Genomic DNA, 12,918 nt, shown 5'->3' on the forward strand with positions numbered 1-12,918 from the left:
TTCTGTCACTGTGTTTCTCTGGCACAATAATACACAGCTGTGTCTTGAGCTTGAATATTATTTCCTTTCAATGTTATTGTATTACTGGAGGTGTCTCTGGTGATGCTGAACTTGCTTTTTAGTGAATCTTTGTAAAATAAGCTTCCAGCACTACCAATCCACCCAATCCACTCCAGAGGTTTTCCTGCAGGTTGACGGATCCAGGCTGTACCATAGCTAGTAACTGAATAAGAGACTTTACAGTCGATAGTTAGAGAGCCATCAGGTCGAACAGTCAGAAACTCAGGCTGAGAGAGTTCATCTGCATTTATACCTGTTGGGAATACAGAAAACAATAACAGAATAAGCAGATATATAATGATAAAAAGTTTTATGTAATGTAAATAAAAGTCTATTTATTTAAATAATAAATTACTTACAGTTTACACTTGCCAGAAGCAACACTAAAGCTTCAGTGAACATGATGCACTTTAAAGTGTAAATGACCTGAAGCTGTTTGTCACTGCCTATAGTGATCAGAGGAAAATACATAAAGTGACTCATGCACACTCTTTTCATATAGCACAGAAAATTTACATACACAGAGTCAATGAACCATACGTTTTTGCGACAATAAAACTGAAATGTAATTGTCACAGGTAGGGGTGGACCCAGATGTAAATAAGGTCACGCCCCTTTCTCCACCTCGAGGAGATTCCCAAAGCCACCCCAATGACCAGACACACAAGGTAAGCATAATTTAAAATGTACTTTATTTAATTAACTTAAAAAAGATAAATAGGGAAGGGAAAACGGGGAACTTAAAATAATGGCCACTCTAGGCTCTCCTCCTTCACCACCAACTGGATCTCCACACAGTCCATTCTCCTAATGTTCACTCTCGTTCTCCTTTCTCTCCACAGGTGGTCGCTAGGACACAAAAGCACTGTTACTTGGACTTTGAGTATTTCTCACCGGCTCTGCTGTTTACAGCTCTCTGGGTAGGTATCACTTTACACAGTCTGTTCTCCGTATGTTCACTCTCGTTCTCCTTTCTCTCCACAGGTGGCCGCTAGGACACAAAAGCACTGTTACTTGGACTTCGAGTATTTCTCACCGGCTCTGCTGTTTACAGCTCTCTGTAGGTATGGCTTTTTCCGTAGGTCTAGCAGAGGGGCGAAGATAACACACCGCCTCACCGGGTCGAGCGCTGCCCTATCCCCACTGCCTGTAGGGTGATCAAATCCTGGACAGGGGCGCCCCTTTGTAGGGACCGCGGGGCGGCGGAACTCTTTCGCCTCTAACTCTGCGACAAGGACAGACACAGGTAAGTTTTCACTATGAATGATTCCAATATTGTACTCACAGTCGTTGACAGCTCTTTATCCGCGTCACTTCAACTCCAAATGGCACACTGCGTATAATAGCTGTAAATTCTGAGGTCGTTAGCCCAGTGCCGGTCCTAGATGCTGGGGGGCCCTAAGCAAAGCTTTGTGAGGGGCCCTCTGTCAGTGCATTCAGACCCTTATAGCATAGCACACATACATCTCGGAGACGTCTATTTGATGTCTGCGTTTACATCTGCAAGATGTCTTATTTAAATTGTTTTCTCATCTGCAATACGTCTGTGAGACGTCTCCTAAAAGATGTCATATAGACATATTGAAGATGTCTGCAAGACGTTTTTGATTTAGAATGTATGTAAAGCAGCTCTTTTCCTTTATAAGATGTTTTTACACACCAGATGTATTCCAGATCTCCAGATCTTTACCAGACATCTCACAGACGTACCTGTGCTATCTGGGTAAAACCCAGTCAATGTTGCTGTTATTTAGTTGTTAACTAACCACATAGTGTATTATCTTATAGCTGTATAATATTCCCATATGCACATTACTTTGAAACCCTGACTGATAAACTTGCTGATTATAACATGAAACATGTATTTGCTGATAAGTTGTTTTGATTTAAAATGTGTTGTGAGAAGCACTACAAAATTTACCTGATCTAAATTAATGTAATGAATCAAATTAAATTACATATAAATACATACTGTTAATACACAGGGGTTAAATTGGGATTTGTTATGTGGGGGGGGGCTCTGTGGGGAGGGGTACTTCGAGGGTTAACATGTTTAATACTGATGACAGCAAAGCCACTGGTGTGTTTCAATGACATTCTGGACCTCTGATAGGATTTGATAAGTTTCAGCTTTAAAAGAGCATTTCACCCGTAGAAACATTAATCTTTATTGAAAGTGTTATATTTGTAGTCGAAATGTAACATACATTTAGAATTTGGTGCCTATTTTACAGAGAAAAGGGGTGTTTGTAGTCTCATTCCCTCAACAAAGACATTGCACTTCCTTCTTTCAATGATGCAAAATGATGATTTTTACATCATTGAAAGAAGGATGTGCAACACTGAAATCTGTATTTCTCCAGTCTCAGCGGCAACTGAGAAAATGATGCATGACCATTCAAAAACATGACTGGAGTTCTAACTATACAAAGCTTAATGCAAATGGGTGAAGTGTCCCTTTAAAGCTGTCACAGAGGTTGACCCCAAATATTTTAAAAATAGTGTCTGATTTTAAATATTGCAAATCTATGAGTTTGACACCCTATATCCATTTGTTGCAGATGTCATTATGCACAACTGATCGAACTTTAAAGGAAGTTAAAAGAATCAATCTCCTTGAATAATTCTAGGCATAAGATGCCCCAAAAGACTAAATTAACAAGAAGAGGTACAACACACAGTACTGTATCAGCAACATGTCTTAGAAATTAGCCATAGAGATTCCCTATGCTGGTCAGCAGCTACAATCATATAGTTAGGTTTGATTTGTGTAATCAAAATACATTATTTTATTATCTATACAATGAGTTATATCCAGTGTTATCCAGTTAACATACTGTAATTAAACGAGTGACATATACTTTAATCCTTTACAAATTTCAAGTCTTCTATTAAGTTTTCTCGACGTGGGCACCATTCTTACCTCTCTCTCTCTCTCTCTCTCTCTCTCTCTCTCTCTCTCTCTCTCTCTCTCTCTCTCTCTCTCTCTCTCTCTCTCTCTCTCTCTCTCTCTCTCTCTCTCTCTCTCTCTCTCTCTCTCTCTCTCTCTCTCTCTCTCTCTCTCTCTCGTCAAATTATCCTGCACGAGCTGCGCGTTCTTGAAGTTCAAAGGAAAAAGCGCGTGTTTTCGCGGCAATTGTGTCACCCAATTCGCGTCATTTGAATCGCCCCATGCTAAGACGCGTGTCTTTACATTGACTTAATCTGCTCGCGCAAATCCTTTATCTTGTTCCCTTGCTTCACGTTTTTTTCCCTTTATTCTGCTCCAGACGGATAGCTTTGTCTTTGTTTTAAATCAATGGTGGGCATATAATATGCGCATCGTTACCAAATCACTCTTCTGCGTCATGCACGCGGCCGTTTCTAAATTTGAAGGCTGCAACCTCCGGATCATGTCGCATATGCGCGCTGCATACGTCATCAAGCCTGATTTATTTAAGTTAAATAAGCATTTCATTTGCAAGTCATAAGCATAATATAACAATTAACCATTAACTAAGAATAATAGTCAACATTATAATTGTTAATATTCTAAAATACGTTTTTATGACGCATATGCAGCCTACAAATGTGACCTCTGAAGGCTGCAGCCTTCGGATTGAGAAACTGCCTGCATGTTGTCCGAGTACATATCAGTGATTTAAGAAATCATTAAGTATTTTTAAAAACCCGCACAAATTCGGAAGTTTGCAAATTATTTAAATTATAGCGTCTTGTTTTCATTAAACATAATAATAATTTTTCTTTGATATAATGGTTTTAAATAATTCTGAGATCAAGGGGGCCCTCTAGTGGTGCGGGGCCCTATGCAAATTGCGTACTTTGCGTATAGGAAAGACCGGCACTGCGTTAGCCTCTCAGTCCTCTGCCCAGTAGAAGAATGGATGATGCAGGGCTTTGTCTGACAAGACACACAGCAACCCACAGCAAATACACGGCACCACTCCAACGAGAAAAGTTTATTACAAAGTCTCACTCACCACACTATACGTGTACACAACAAGGAAAACGCCCAGCGTCCTCCACTTCACTTGGGCTGAAATAAGGGCGATAGAAATACGACCTGAATAGTGTTTCGTTACTGTGGCTGCTTGGATTGACGCTTCTAACGGCTCGCCCACCACGCTGTTCTAGGGGTAGGGCCGCCCTCCTTCTCCTGGAGGTTTCCAACGATTACACAGGTAAATTTCTGCTAGTTGCTCCACACCAGAATTTATACTCACAGCGGATAGCCTTTGTTTACGTTGTACAACAAGGTCGATTTTCTTCCTGCTTTACTCCTTCAAAGGTGCTGTTTAGACCAAGGTTCCTTCTACCCATAGGATTTTCCTTCCACTCCAGCAGGTTCACCGCAGACTACAACGAGAGAGAGAGAATATAGACAGCCACCACATCTATCAATGAGCACAGCTCCGTTCCTCAGCACACACTACGACTAAACTTGACAGCACAATGCTCCCTTCGGGGTGCTCCTTTTCTCCACCCACGTATCGCCTTTCTTTCGCCCCCAGGCAGCTCCTGTCTTCTTTCCGCGCGGTTTCCTGGACAGGGATTAGACTAGTCCTGGACTAAAATAAATGGACGAGCTGTCTAAACTGAAAACATCTTGCCCTGACATATCTTAAAATACATCAGTGCCCTTTGTTTTTCCTTCAAAATGCACACAAGTAATGTTTTTAGCAAGGCATGCTTGTTAAAACTAGTTATATTTCCTAATAAAACTAAAAGGCCTAGTCCCGGTTTAAGCTAATCCCTGTCGGGGAAACCACCCCTTAGTTGCTTTGGATGGTAAATAGATAATAGTACATAAACCTATTTAAAATAATTATTATTTATAATTAGAATCCACTAACAGTAAAAATCATACATTTGCAGATATCGTTTAAGTCAGACAAGAAAGATGAGATGTTTACATCACTGGTTATCACATTACAGAGACATTTTTTATGTTTTTATCTGCTAAAAATAACCTGACCTGAGAAAAGTTGCTAAAAGGCCAAATAGGCTACCTGAGAAAAATTAAGTAAGGTTGGTTTTGAGAAAAACAAATGGCACTTTGATGTTTTGTTTCAAACGCAATGTCTGTTATGTGGGAAATTAACACTTATGTGTTTTTGAACAGAAGTGCTTGTGGTTTACATCAGTGTGCTCTCTCGTGCACAGTAATACACAGCTGTGTCCTCAGTCCTCATATTCTGTCCTTGTAGAGTCACTGTGCTGCTGGAAGTGTCTCTTGTAACTTGAAATTTACTTTTCAGTTTATCATTGTAATATGTGTTAGCGCTGCTACAAATCCTTCCAATCCATTCCAGAGGTTTTCCAGCAGTCTGTCGTATCCAGTGAGTGCAGTAGCTGCCATCAGTCAGTGAATATCCAGACACCTTACAGGACAGAGTCAAAGTCTGATCAGACCTCAGATTAATGGATGCAGGTTGAGTCAGTTCAACACAGTGAACACCTGAAAAAAAAAGAAATTGTTACAATTTTGGAAAACATTTTACAGAGCCTCCATAGCTCTTAATACTTACAAGACATTGCTGCAGACAGCAGCAACAACAGATATGAGTTAAACATGATTAGAGATGAGCTGAGCTGTAGATCAAACTGTTTATATTGACTGATGTTCTCATAAAACAGGGAGTGTGAGGACAGGGGGGGGGGGGCTATTTGCATAAATCATTTTATTGTAATTCATCCTCTGTTCTGAGAAAGTCTAACTAGGGTTAGTACAATTGTTTGTATATACACTACAGGCACAAGACACAAGAAGCCTACTAACAAATACTTTAGCTCTTTAATTTTATTTGATAATTTTATTGATTATCAGCCTTTTTTAAATGGAGGAATATTTAAGAAGACATAGTATTAATAAGACCAGATTATCGTAGGTCATGTAGTCTCTGATTGACACGTTCACAACAGAATTTTTTTGTATATTTGTATTTATTGTTGCCTTGTGCAGTTAAGTTTCTGTATTCACTGCATTCATGAATTTTACTGGCTTTAAAGTAGATTGAGACAAATTTTCAGTAAAGTCCTATACGTGCATTAATACTTAAATCTGGTGAAACTTATGTTGTGTGATGTTTTATTAGAATTAACTATTTTGACAGCCAGTGTGGTTTGACCAACAAGAGGGCCACCCTATGGGAAAATAACAGTATATCCCTCTGTATATAAATGATGGCATTTTAACTGGTAGTGACCAGGAAACATTTTTAAAAAGCACATAAAAATTGTAATCTGTAATGAAATAAATGGTATTTTAATTTTCAATTTATGCCAATATTTTATAAATTACAGATAGTAGTTTTGCAGTATCTGCATCATACTGTACATGATTGAGGAACTGTTTTTGTATTACACTGGCATTGGACTGATTCACAGTGACTGTCTGGTACAGTAATACACAGCTGTGTCTTCAGTCTTTAGACTGTTCATCTGTAGATACAGTTGACTGCTGGAGTCGTCTCTGGTCACTGTGAATCTTCCCTGAACTGACTGGGAATAGTAGATTGGAGTGCTGGATGTACCGATGTATGCAATCCACTCCAGTCCTTTACCAGGAGCCTGTCTAACCACAGCTACAGCATAGCTCCTGAATGTAAATCCAGAGGCGGTGCAGATCAGTTTAAAAGATTCATCAGGTCGTTTCAGCACAGCTTGAGACTGAGTGTAGGTTTGACAATCAATCTCTGTGTGAAAAGATAAACAGAATAAAATTAAAACACTGAAGTTCCTAAAGCAAAGTAAATATTATTCCAAAAGGCATCCGGATCAGCAAATGACATGTTTACTGACCATGTAAAAGTAATGTTAGCAAGAATGCCTTTATTATTGCTGTCATTGTTGACTGTTGAACCTTGTACAGTAACCACAAGTCAGTAAGCCCAAACACACACTTGCGTGGCTTATGAAGAAAATACATCACAGTTTTGCATTAAACTCTCCTCCCATCATGAGCTAATTGTCTTAAACACAAACCCAAGCATATCATATTTCAGTACTCAGACACAGATAGAAACACGTTTCTGTGGAAAATATGGCTTCATAAAAAATGACATCAAAAGGGTTTATCATCTTCATTTATGTGCCTCCTCACTAATATAAAAAACAACAAAGCAGAGCACAACGTAAAAAGACAGCATTCTAGATGTTAAGCATTAATTTATCAGATCACCAGCCTTTTTCACAGTCAAATAATTATTTTAAAAATACACATATAAAGCATGTTCTGCTTTAATGGCCTTGAGATAAACAGCAGCTATTTGAACTTTCAAATTCTGGTATTTTACCAAAGGCCTCCAGAAGGTTGGTTTAGAGTTTTGCAAAAAGAGTGTATGATTTGACAAATGGGTTTAGATTTGGTTCAGAGATTGGGGTTTAGTGTTTTAGCAATTCAGAAAAACTGTAATGAACCATGCACATTCCACAACAAAATGGTTGGGATATTATGCGGAGACTCTTCACTGTGCTAGGTGTTTCTTAAATCAGCCATTTCCCATTTAAGATTACAATCCATAGATTGGATGAACTCCAATATAGAATAAAAAATGTATGTCTGAATAAGGGTAATTTGTATTAAATCATGTGATAAAAATGGCAAAATCTTGTTTCTTTCTGATTTCTTGAACTGACTTTATTGTATAACAATGACCTGACCTGAGAAGAGTCACTAAATTGCAAAACAACTTAGACCTGTTTGTCTCACTACAATCTCGCTATTCTGTTTGCAAATGCCACATGGTTCGATAGTTTTAATAATGACAATGACATTCACACATTTTTGTCACACATTGTGTCCAGCAGTGCCTAAACACCTATAAGGGTCATTGTATACTTTATTTTATTTTTATATTTTATTGTTTCATTACTGAGAAATTTGTATTGGACACCATAACCAGTACAAAAAATACATCAACAAATTACAAATACAGATTGACCAAAAACATATATACTATTATTGGGCTGTAAAATATTAATGTTACTGGCTCACTGTACAAAAATAAAATCACTTTATAATTAAAGGTGACATAGAATGGTTGAACGAGGTATTTTTCTTGTTCTGTGATGTGACATGTAGACAACAAAATTTTGGTTTGGTCTGTAATGTCTTGGAAGCTTCTTAAAAACCTCTCTCAGTGCAGGGGGGAGTGAGATGCATTTTACATAATATGTATTCGTTGTTCAAATTGGGCCATTTTCTAGCGGACATTTCTAAAGGAGGAATTTCGATGAAACGGAGATTTTCAGAATGTCTAGCACTTTGGTATGTTAGTGAATGCGGGTATTATTCAACTAAGACAAGATAAAAACGCATTTTCATTCTGTGTCCCCTTTAACATTCTGAAATGGGAAATTAACTTTTTTCTGCATTTTAGTTTCGCTGAAATATTGAGTTGTGTATGTCATGTTGTTTTGAACAGAAGTGCCCTCTCGTGCACAGTAAATCACAGCTGTATACAGTAATACACAGTGTCCTCAGTCTTTTACAATTAACATTGTTACTAGTGAAAATGTAATTCTTGATATCAACAATTGAATTTGAATGGCAGCCTATGGTGAAATTTCACTAGTGAAAATACAATTATAGATATTATTAACTTAATTGTTGATATCAAGAATTAAATTGTTGATATCAAGAACTGAATTGTTGATATCAAGAATTAAATTGCTGATATCAAGAATTGAATTGTTGATATCAAGAATTGAATTGTTGATATCAAGAATTAACATTGTTACTAGTGGGAATGTTATTGTTGATATCAAGAATTGCCATTGATACTAGTAGACATGTAATATCTGATATCATAAAGTAAAATTTTAACTAGTGAAAATTGAATTGTTGATATCAAGAACACAACGAATAAAAGTTAAAACGGCTTTCCATAAGTAAGTGAATAAGAGACATTATAGTTAACAGTTAAAGTTTGTCACAATTTTGTCTTCGTTGTAGCTCTTGGCAGTCCCATGTTCTGTGTTGGAAGCACATGGGCATTGTTTCTTTCTGTGTACCATGTGTACCATGTACCTACTGTTTGCATGTGAAATATATTTGCATCATTAACATATAACTACAGACAGATGATAATTCAAAGCATCTGTTTATATGAGGAGGCATCACGTAGTAAAATTGATTTGTATTATTTAGAGGAGACTGGAGATGTTTGTAATACGGGTCAATTGTAACACTTCCAATTTCCCCAGTCAGTAGCAAGTTATAAATCCCCTTCACATACTCAGTTTTAGAAATACATTATTTCAAACATGAGAAAGAGCCCTGTGACAGACACAGCAGATTTTAGAGGGAAAAAACACATTTTGAGGTAGGAAAGTAACTTTATTACTTCATTTTAATTTTGTGATAGCAATGCCTGCTTTAATTTTTATTGTGTGTCTGTACAGATATTTTTGTATAAGTTCTTAGTGTTAAATGTTTTGTGTGTTAGCTGTAAGGTGAGCTAATGCATGCGACTCTGGGTAAGTTGTAAAATCAATGAAACAAGTTATACACGCAGTGTTACATTTTTGCTGTGGCCGATTCGCTATTACAATAACAAATAGGCTTTGCCCATTTTAATTCTTTTGGTCATAATTCACCCTTACACACCAATTCAGTTCAATTCAACTGAGGATTTAATGTGTTTGTGAGTTTGGATGCTTGGTCTACAGATTAGGTATGAGAGAGCGGTTTCACTGAGTTGGCCATAAAAAAGTTTTAGTGTGTAAGTAATTTGAAAAACTGTCACAATAATGTGAACTCAAGAAATACAAATTGATGTTTTACTGCCACCTACTGATGTTGCAGTAGTTCATGTGTAACTTATATTTTTAACAGAGATGAAGGAAAACATTTGACTCACTGTCCATAATAAAAAGCCAGAGTTGTAGACTCGACCTGAGCGCCTGTCTAATCTTAAAGTAAGCAAAGTAAAGGCAAGTTTCGTAATACAAATGACAATTAAATTGTATTTAATAATTTTAATCATTTTTTTATTTGATAATTTTATTTTTTATGTATTATAATTGTTGGTAATCGAATGTCAGTTGTGAAAACCTGATGTATTTCAGTTAAGTTTTTGGTTATTGTATTACTGAAGGTGTCTCTGGTGATGCTGAACTTGCTTTTTAGTGAATCCTTGTAATATAAGCTTCCATCAGTGTAGATATACCCAATCCACTCCAGAAGTTTTCCTGCAGGTTGACGGATCCAGGCTGTAGGATAGCTAGTAACTGAATAAGAGACTTTACAGTCAATAGTTAGAGAGCCATCAGGCCGAACAGTCAGAAACTCAGGCTGAGAGAGTTCATCTGCATAAATACCTGTTGAAAATACAGAAAAACAGTAACAGAATAAAACAGACATACTGGGTATAATAGGATGATGAAAAATAACAGAGATGAGAAAACAAAAGTAAATCTTTACATAATTCTACAGAAAGATTCTTACAGTTTATACTTGCCAGAAGCAACACTGTTGCACTTTAAAGTGTAAATGACCTGAAGCTGTTTGTCACTGCCTGTGATCAGAGGAAAATACATAAACTGACTCATGCCCACTGTTTACATATACAGCAGAACATTTACATACACAGAGTCAATGAACCCCACGTGTTTTGCAACAAGAAAGGAGAGATTTTATAAAGAGACATCACCTCAGTGTTTTTAAATAATATCTTACTGTAGCTCAATTGCTAAATCATTGCATTAGCAGCACTATAAGCTCAAGATATCAATGCCCTGGGAAAGACATAAATAACTTTTACCTTGAATGCACTCTAAGTTGCTTTGGATGCTAAATAGATAATAGTAAATAAACCTATTTTAAATAATTATTATTTATAAATAAAATCCACTAACAATAAAATAATACAGATATCGTTTAAGTCAGACAAGAAAGATGAGATGTTTACATCACTGGTTATTACATTACAAACATTGAGACATTTTTGTATGTTTCTATCTGCTAACAATGACCTGACCTGAGAAAAGTTGCTAAAAGGCCAAATAGGCTACCTGAAAAATTAAGTAAGGTTGAGTTTGAGAAAACAAATGCCACTTTGATATTTTGTATCAAACGCAATGACATTTATATGAGAAATGAACACTTATATGTTTTTGAACAGAAGTGCTTGTGGTTTACATTAGTGTGCTCTCTCGTGCACAGTAATACACAGCTGTGTCCTCAGTCCTCATATTCTGTCCTTGTAGAGTCACTGTGTTGCTGGAAGTGTCTCTTGTAATTTGAAATCTGCTTTTCAGTTTATTATTGTAATTTGTGCTACCAGTAGAACAGATAATTCCAATCCATTCGAGTGGTTTTCCAGCCGTCTGTCGTATCCAGTCAGTGCAGTAGCTGCTATCAGTCAGTGAATATCCAGACACCTTACAGGACAGAGTCAAAGTCTGATCAGACCTTAGAATAATGGATGCATGTTGAGTCAGTTCAACACATTGGACACCTATGGTAAAAATATGATATGATTAATCATTTAGAAAAATATTGTAGAAAACTGCTTTAGCTCTTAATACTTACAAGACACCATCGCTGACAGCAGCAAAAGGAGATATGAATAAAACATGGTTAGATGATCTGCTCTACTGTAGGTCAAACTATTCATATTGACTAAAGTTTATACTCATGAAGGAGGGGTTTATTTGCATAAACCACTTCATTGTAACTCATTCTCTATTTTGAAAAGGTCTGGAAGGTAACAAAATCATGAAATGGTGGCAGGTGGCAGTTGTAGCCTATAGTGGTTAGAAAGTAGGGCTTGTAACCCAAGTGTTGCTGGTTCGAGTCTTACAGCCGGCGGGTTGTGATTACCCTAATTGTTCCCCAGGCGCAGGTATAGCTGCCCACTGCTCTGGGTGTGTGTGTTCACGACTGGCAGTGTGTGTGTGTTCACTACTCACTTGGATAAGTTAAATGCAGAGGTACCATTTCGAGTATACATTGCATACTTAAGAAGCATGTCACTTTAATGTTGATGGGAAAAATATAAGGAAATGGATTTAATTGTGTTTTTCATTGATGTCTTTAACTTGTGCACATCTCACTCCCCAGATTTTGCATGTATTTGCAATTTTTGCTTACCTGAAATTACAAACACATCCAAACATGTATTTATGTAATGAAATGCACATCTGATCAGCAACATCTATACTGTTTCCAGTCACCTGAGTGTAACAGTACAGCATTTCCCAACACTGTTTAACACAAACATTTGGAAATAATGTCTCATCAAAAACATATGATTCAACTATTTATTTACATTTAGCAACTCTAGTGCTCTTTAAGAATAAAGGTGTAAGAAGGTACAAAAGTTGTCACAGGCAGTACCTTTTCAAAAAGTAAAATTTTGTACACAGTAATTTGGTGCATATTGGTACCTTAAAGGTACACATTGGTAGCTGAAAGGTACATATCTGTAACAAAAGGCTTTTTAAAAGGTAATGCCCAAGTTAAAACTTGTGTACCTTTTTTTCTTGATATTATCGAAATGCAATAAAATTTGAACAAATCCAAATTCTCTTTAAATTAAATTCTAACTATATAATGAACCAATACAAATATTTTGTACTGGAAAAGTAAAGTAAAATAGATTTTTGCTAATTAAAATGAAAAATAAATATTCTACATAATTCCTTGTGGAAACATACTTGATTAAACTTGAATACATGAGTGAATATGTAATACTAACAGTTATAATTTACAAAACGTTTCCTATTATTAAACACAAGATGAGCATCAGTGTAACTGTTTCGTGCACCTAATAAACCAGCAAAGTTTGTGTTATTTTGAGTCATTCCTCATTAATTATGGTCTAATTATTTAGACAATTTATTGTCTTTAGT

General features: G+C 36.6%; 1 gene segment (V, D, J or C); it reads right to left on the reverse strand.

Moving 5' to 3' along the window:
- Positions 1 to 6,051: 6,051 nt before the first annotated feature.
- Positions 6,052 to 10,171, reverse strand: LOC141281933 (immunoglobulin heavy variable 3-48-like). The segment is given in 2 exon segments: positions 6,052 to 6,755; positions 9,924 to 10,171. Coding segments are annotated over 2 exon segments (321 nt in total).
- Positions 10,172 to 12,918: the final 2,747 nt, after the last annotated feature.

This window comes from Paramisgurnus dabryanus, chromosome 3 (genome assembly GCF_030506205.2).
Source record: "Paramisgurnus dabryanus chromosome 3, PD_genome_1.1, whole genome shotgun sequence".
NCBI classification, from domain to species: Eukaryota; Metazoa; Chordata; class Actinopteri; order Cypriniformes; family Cobitidae; genus Paramisgurnus; species Paramisgurnus dabryanus.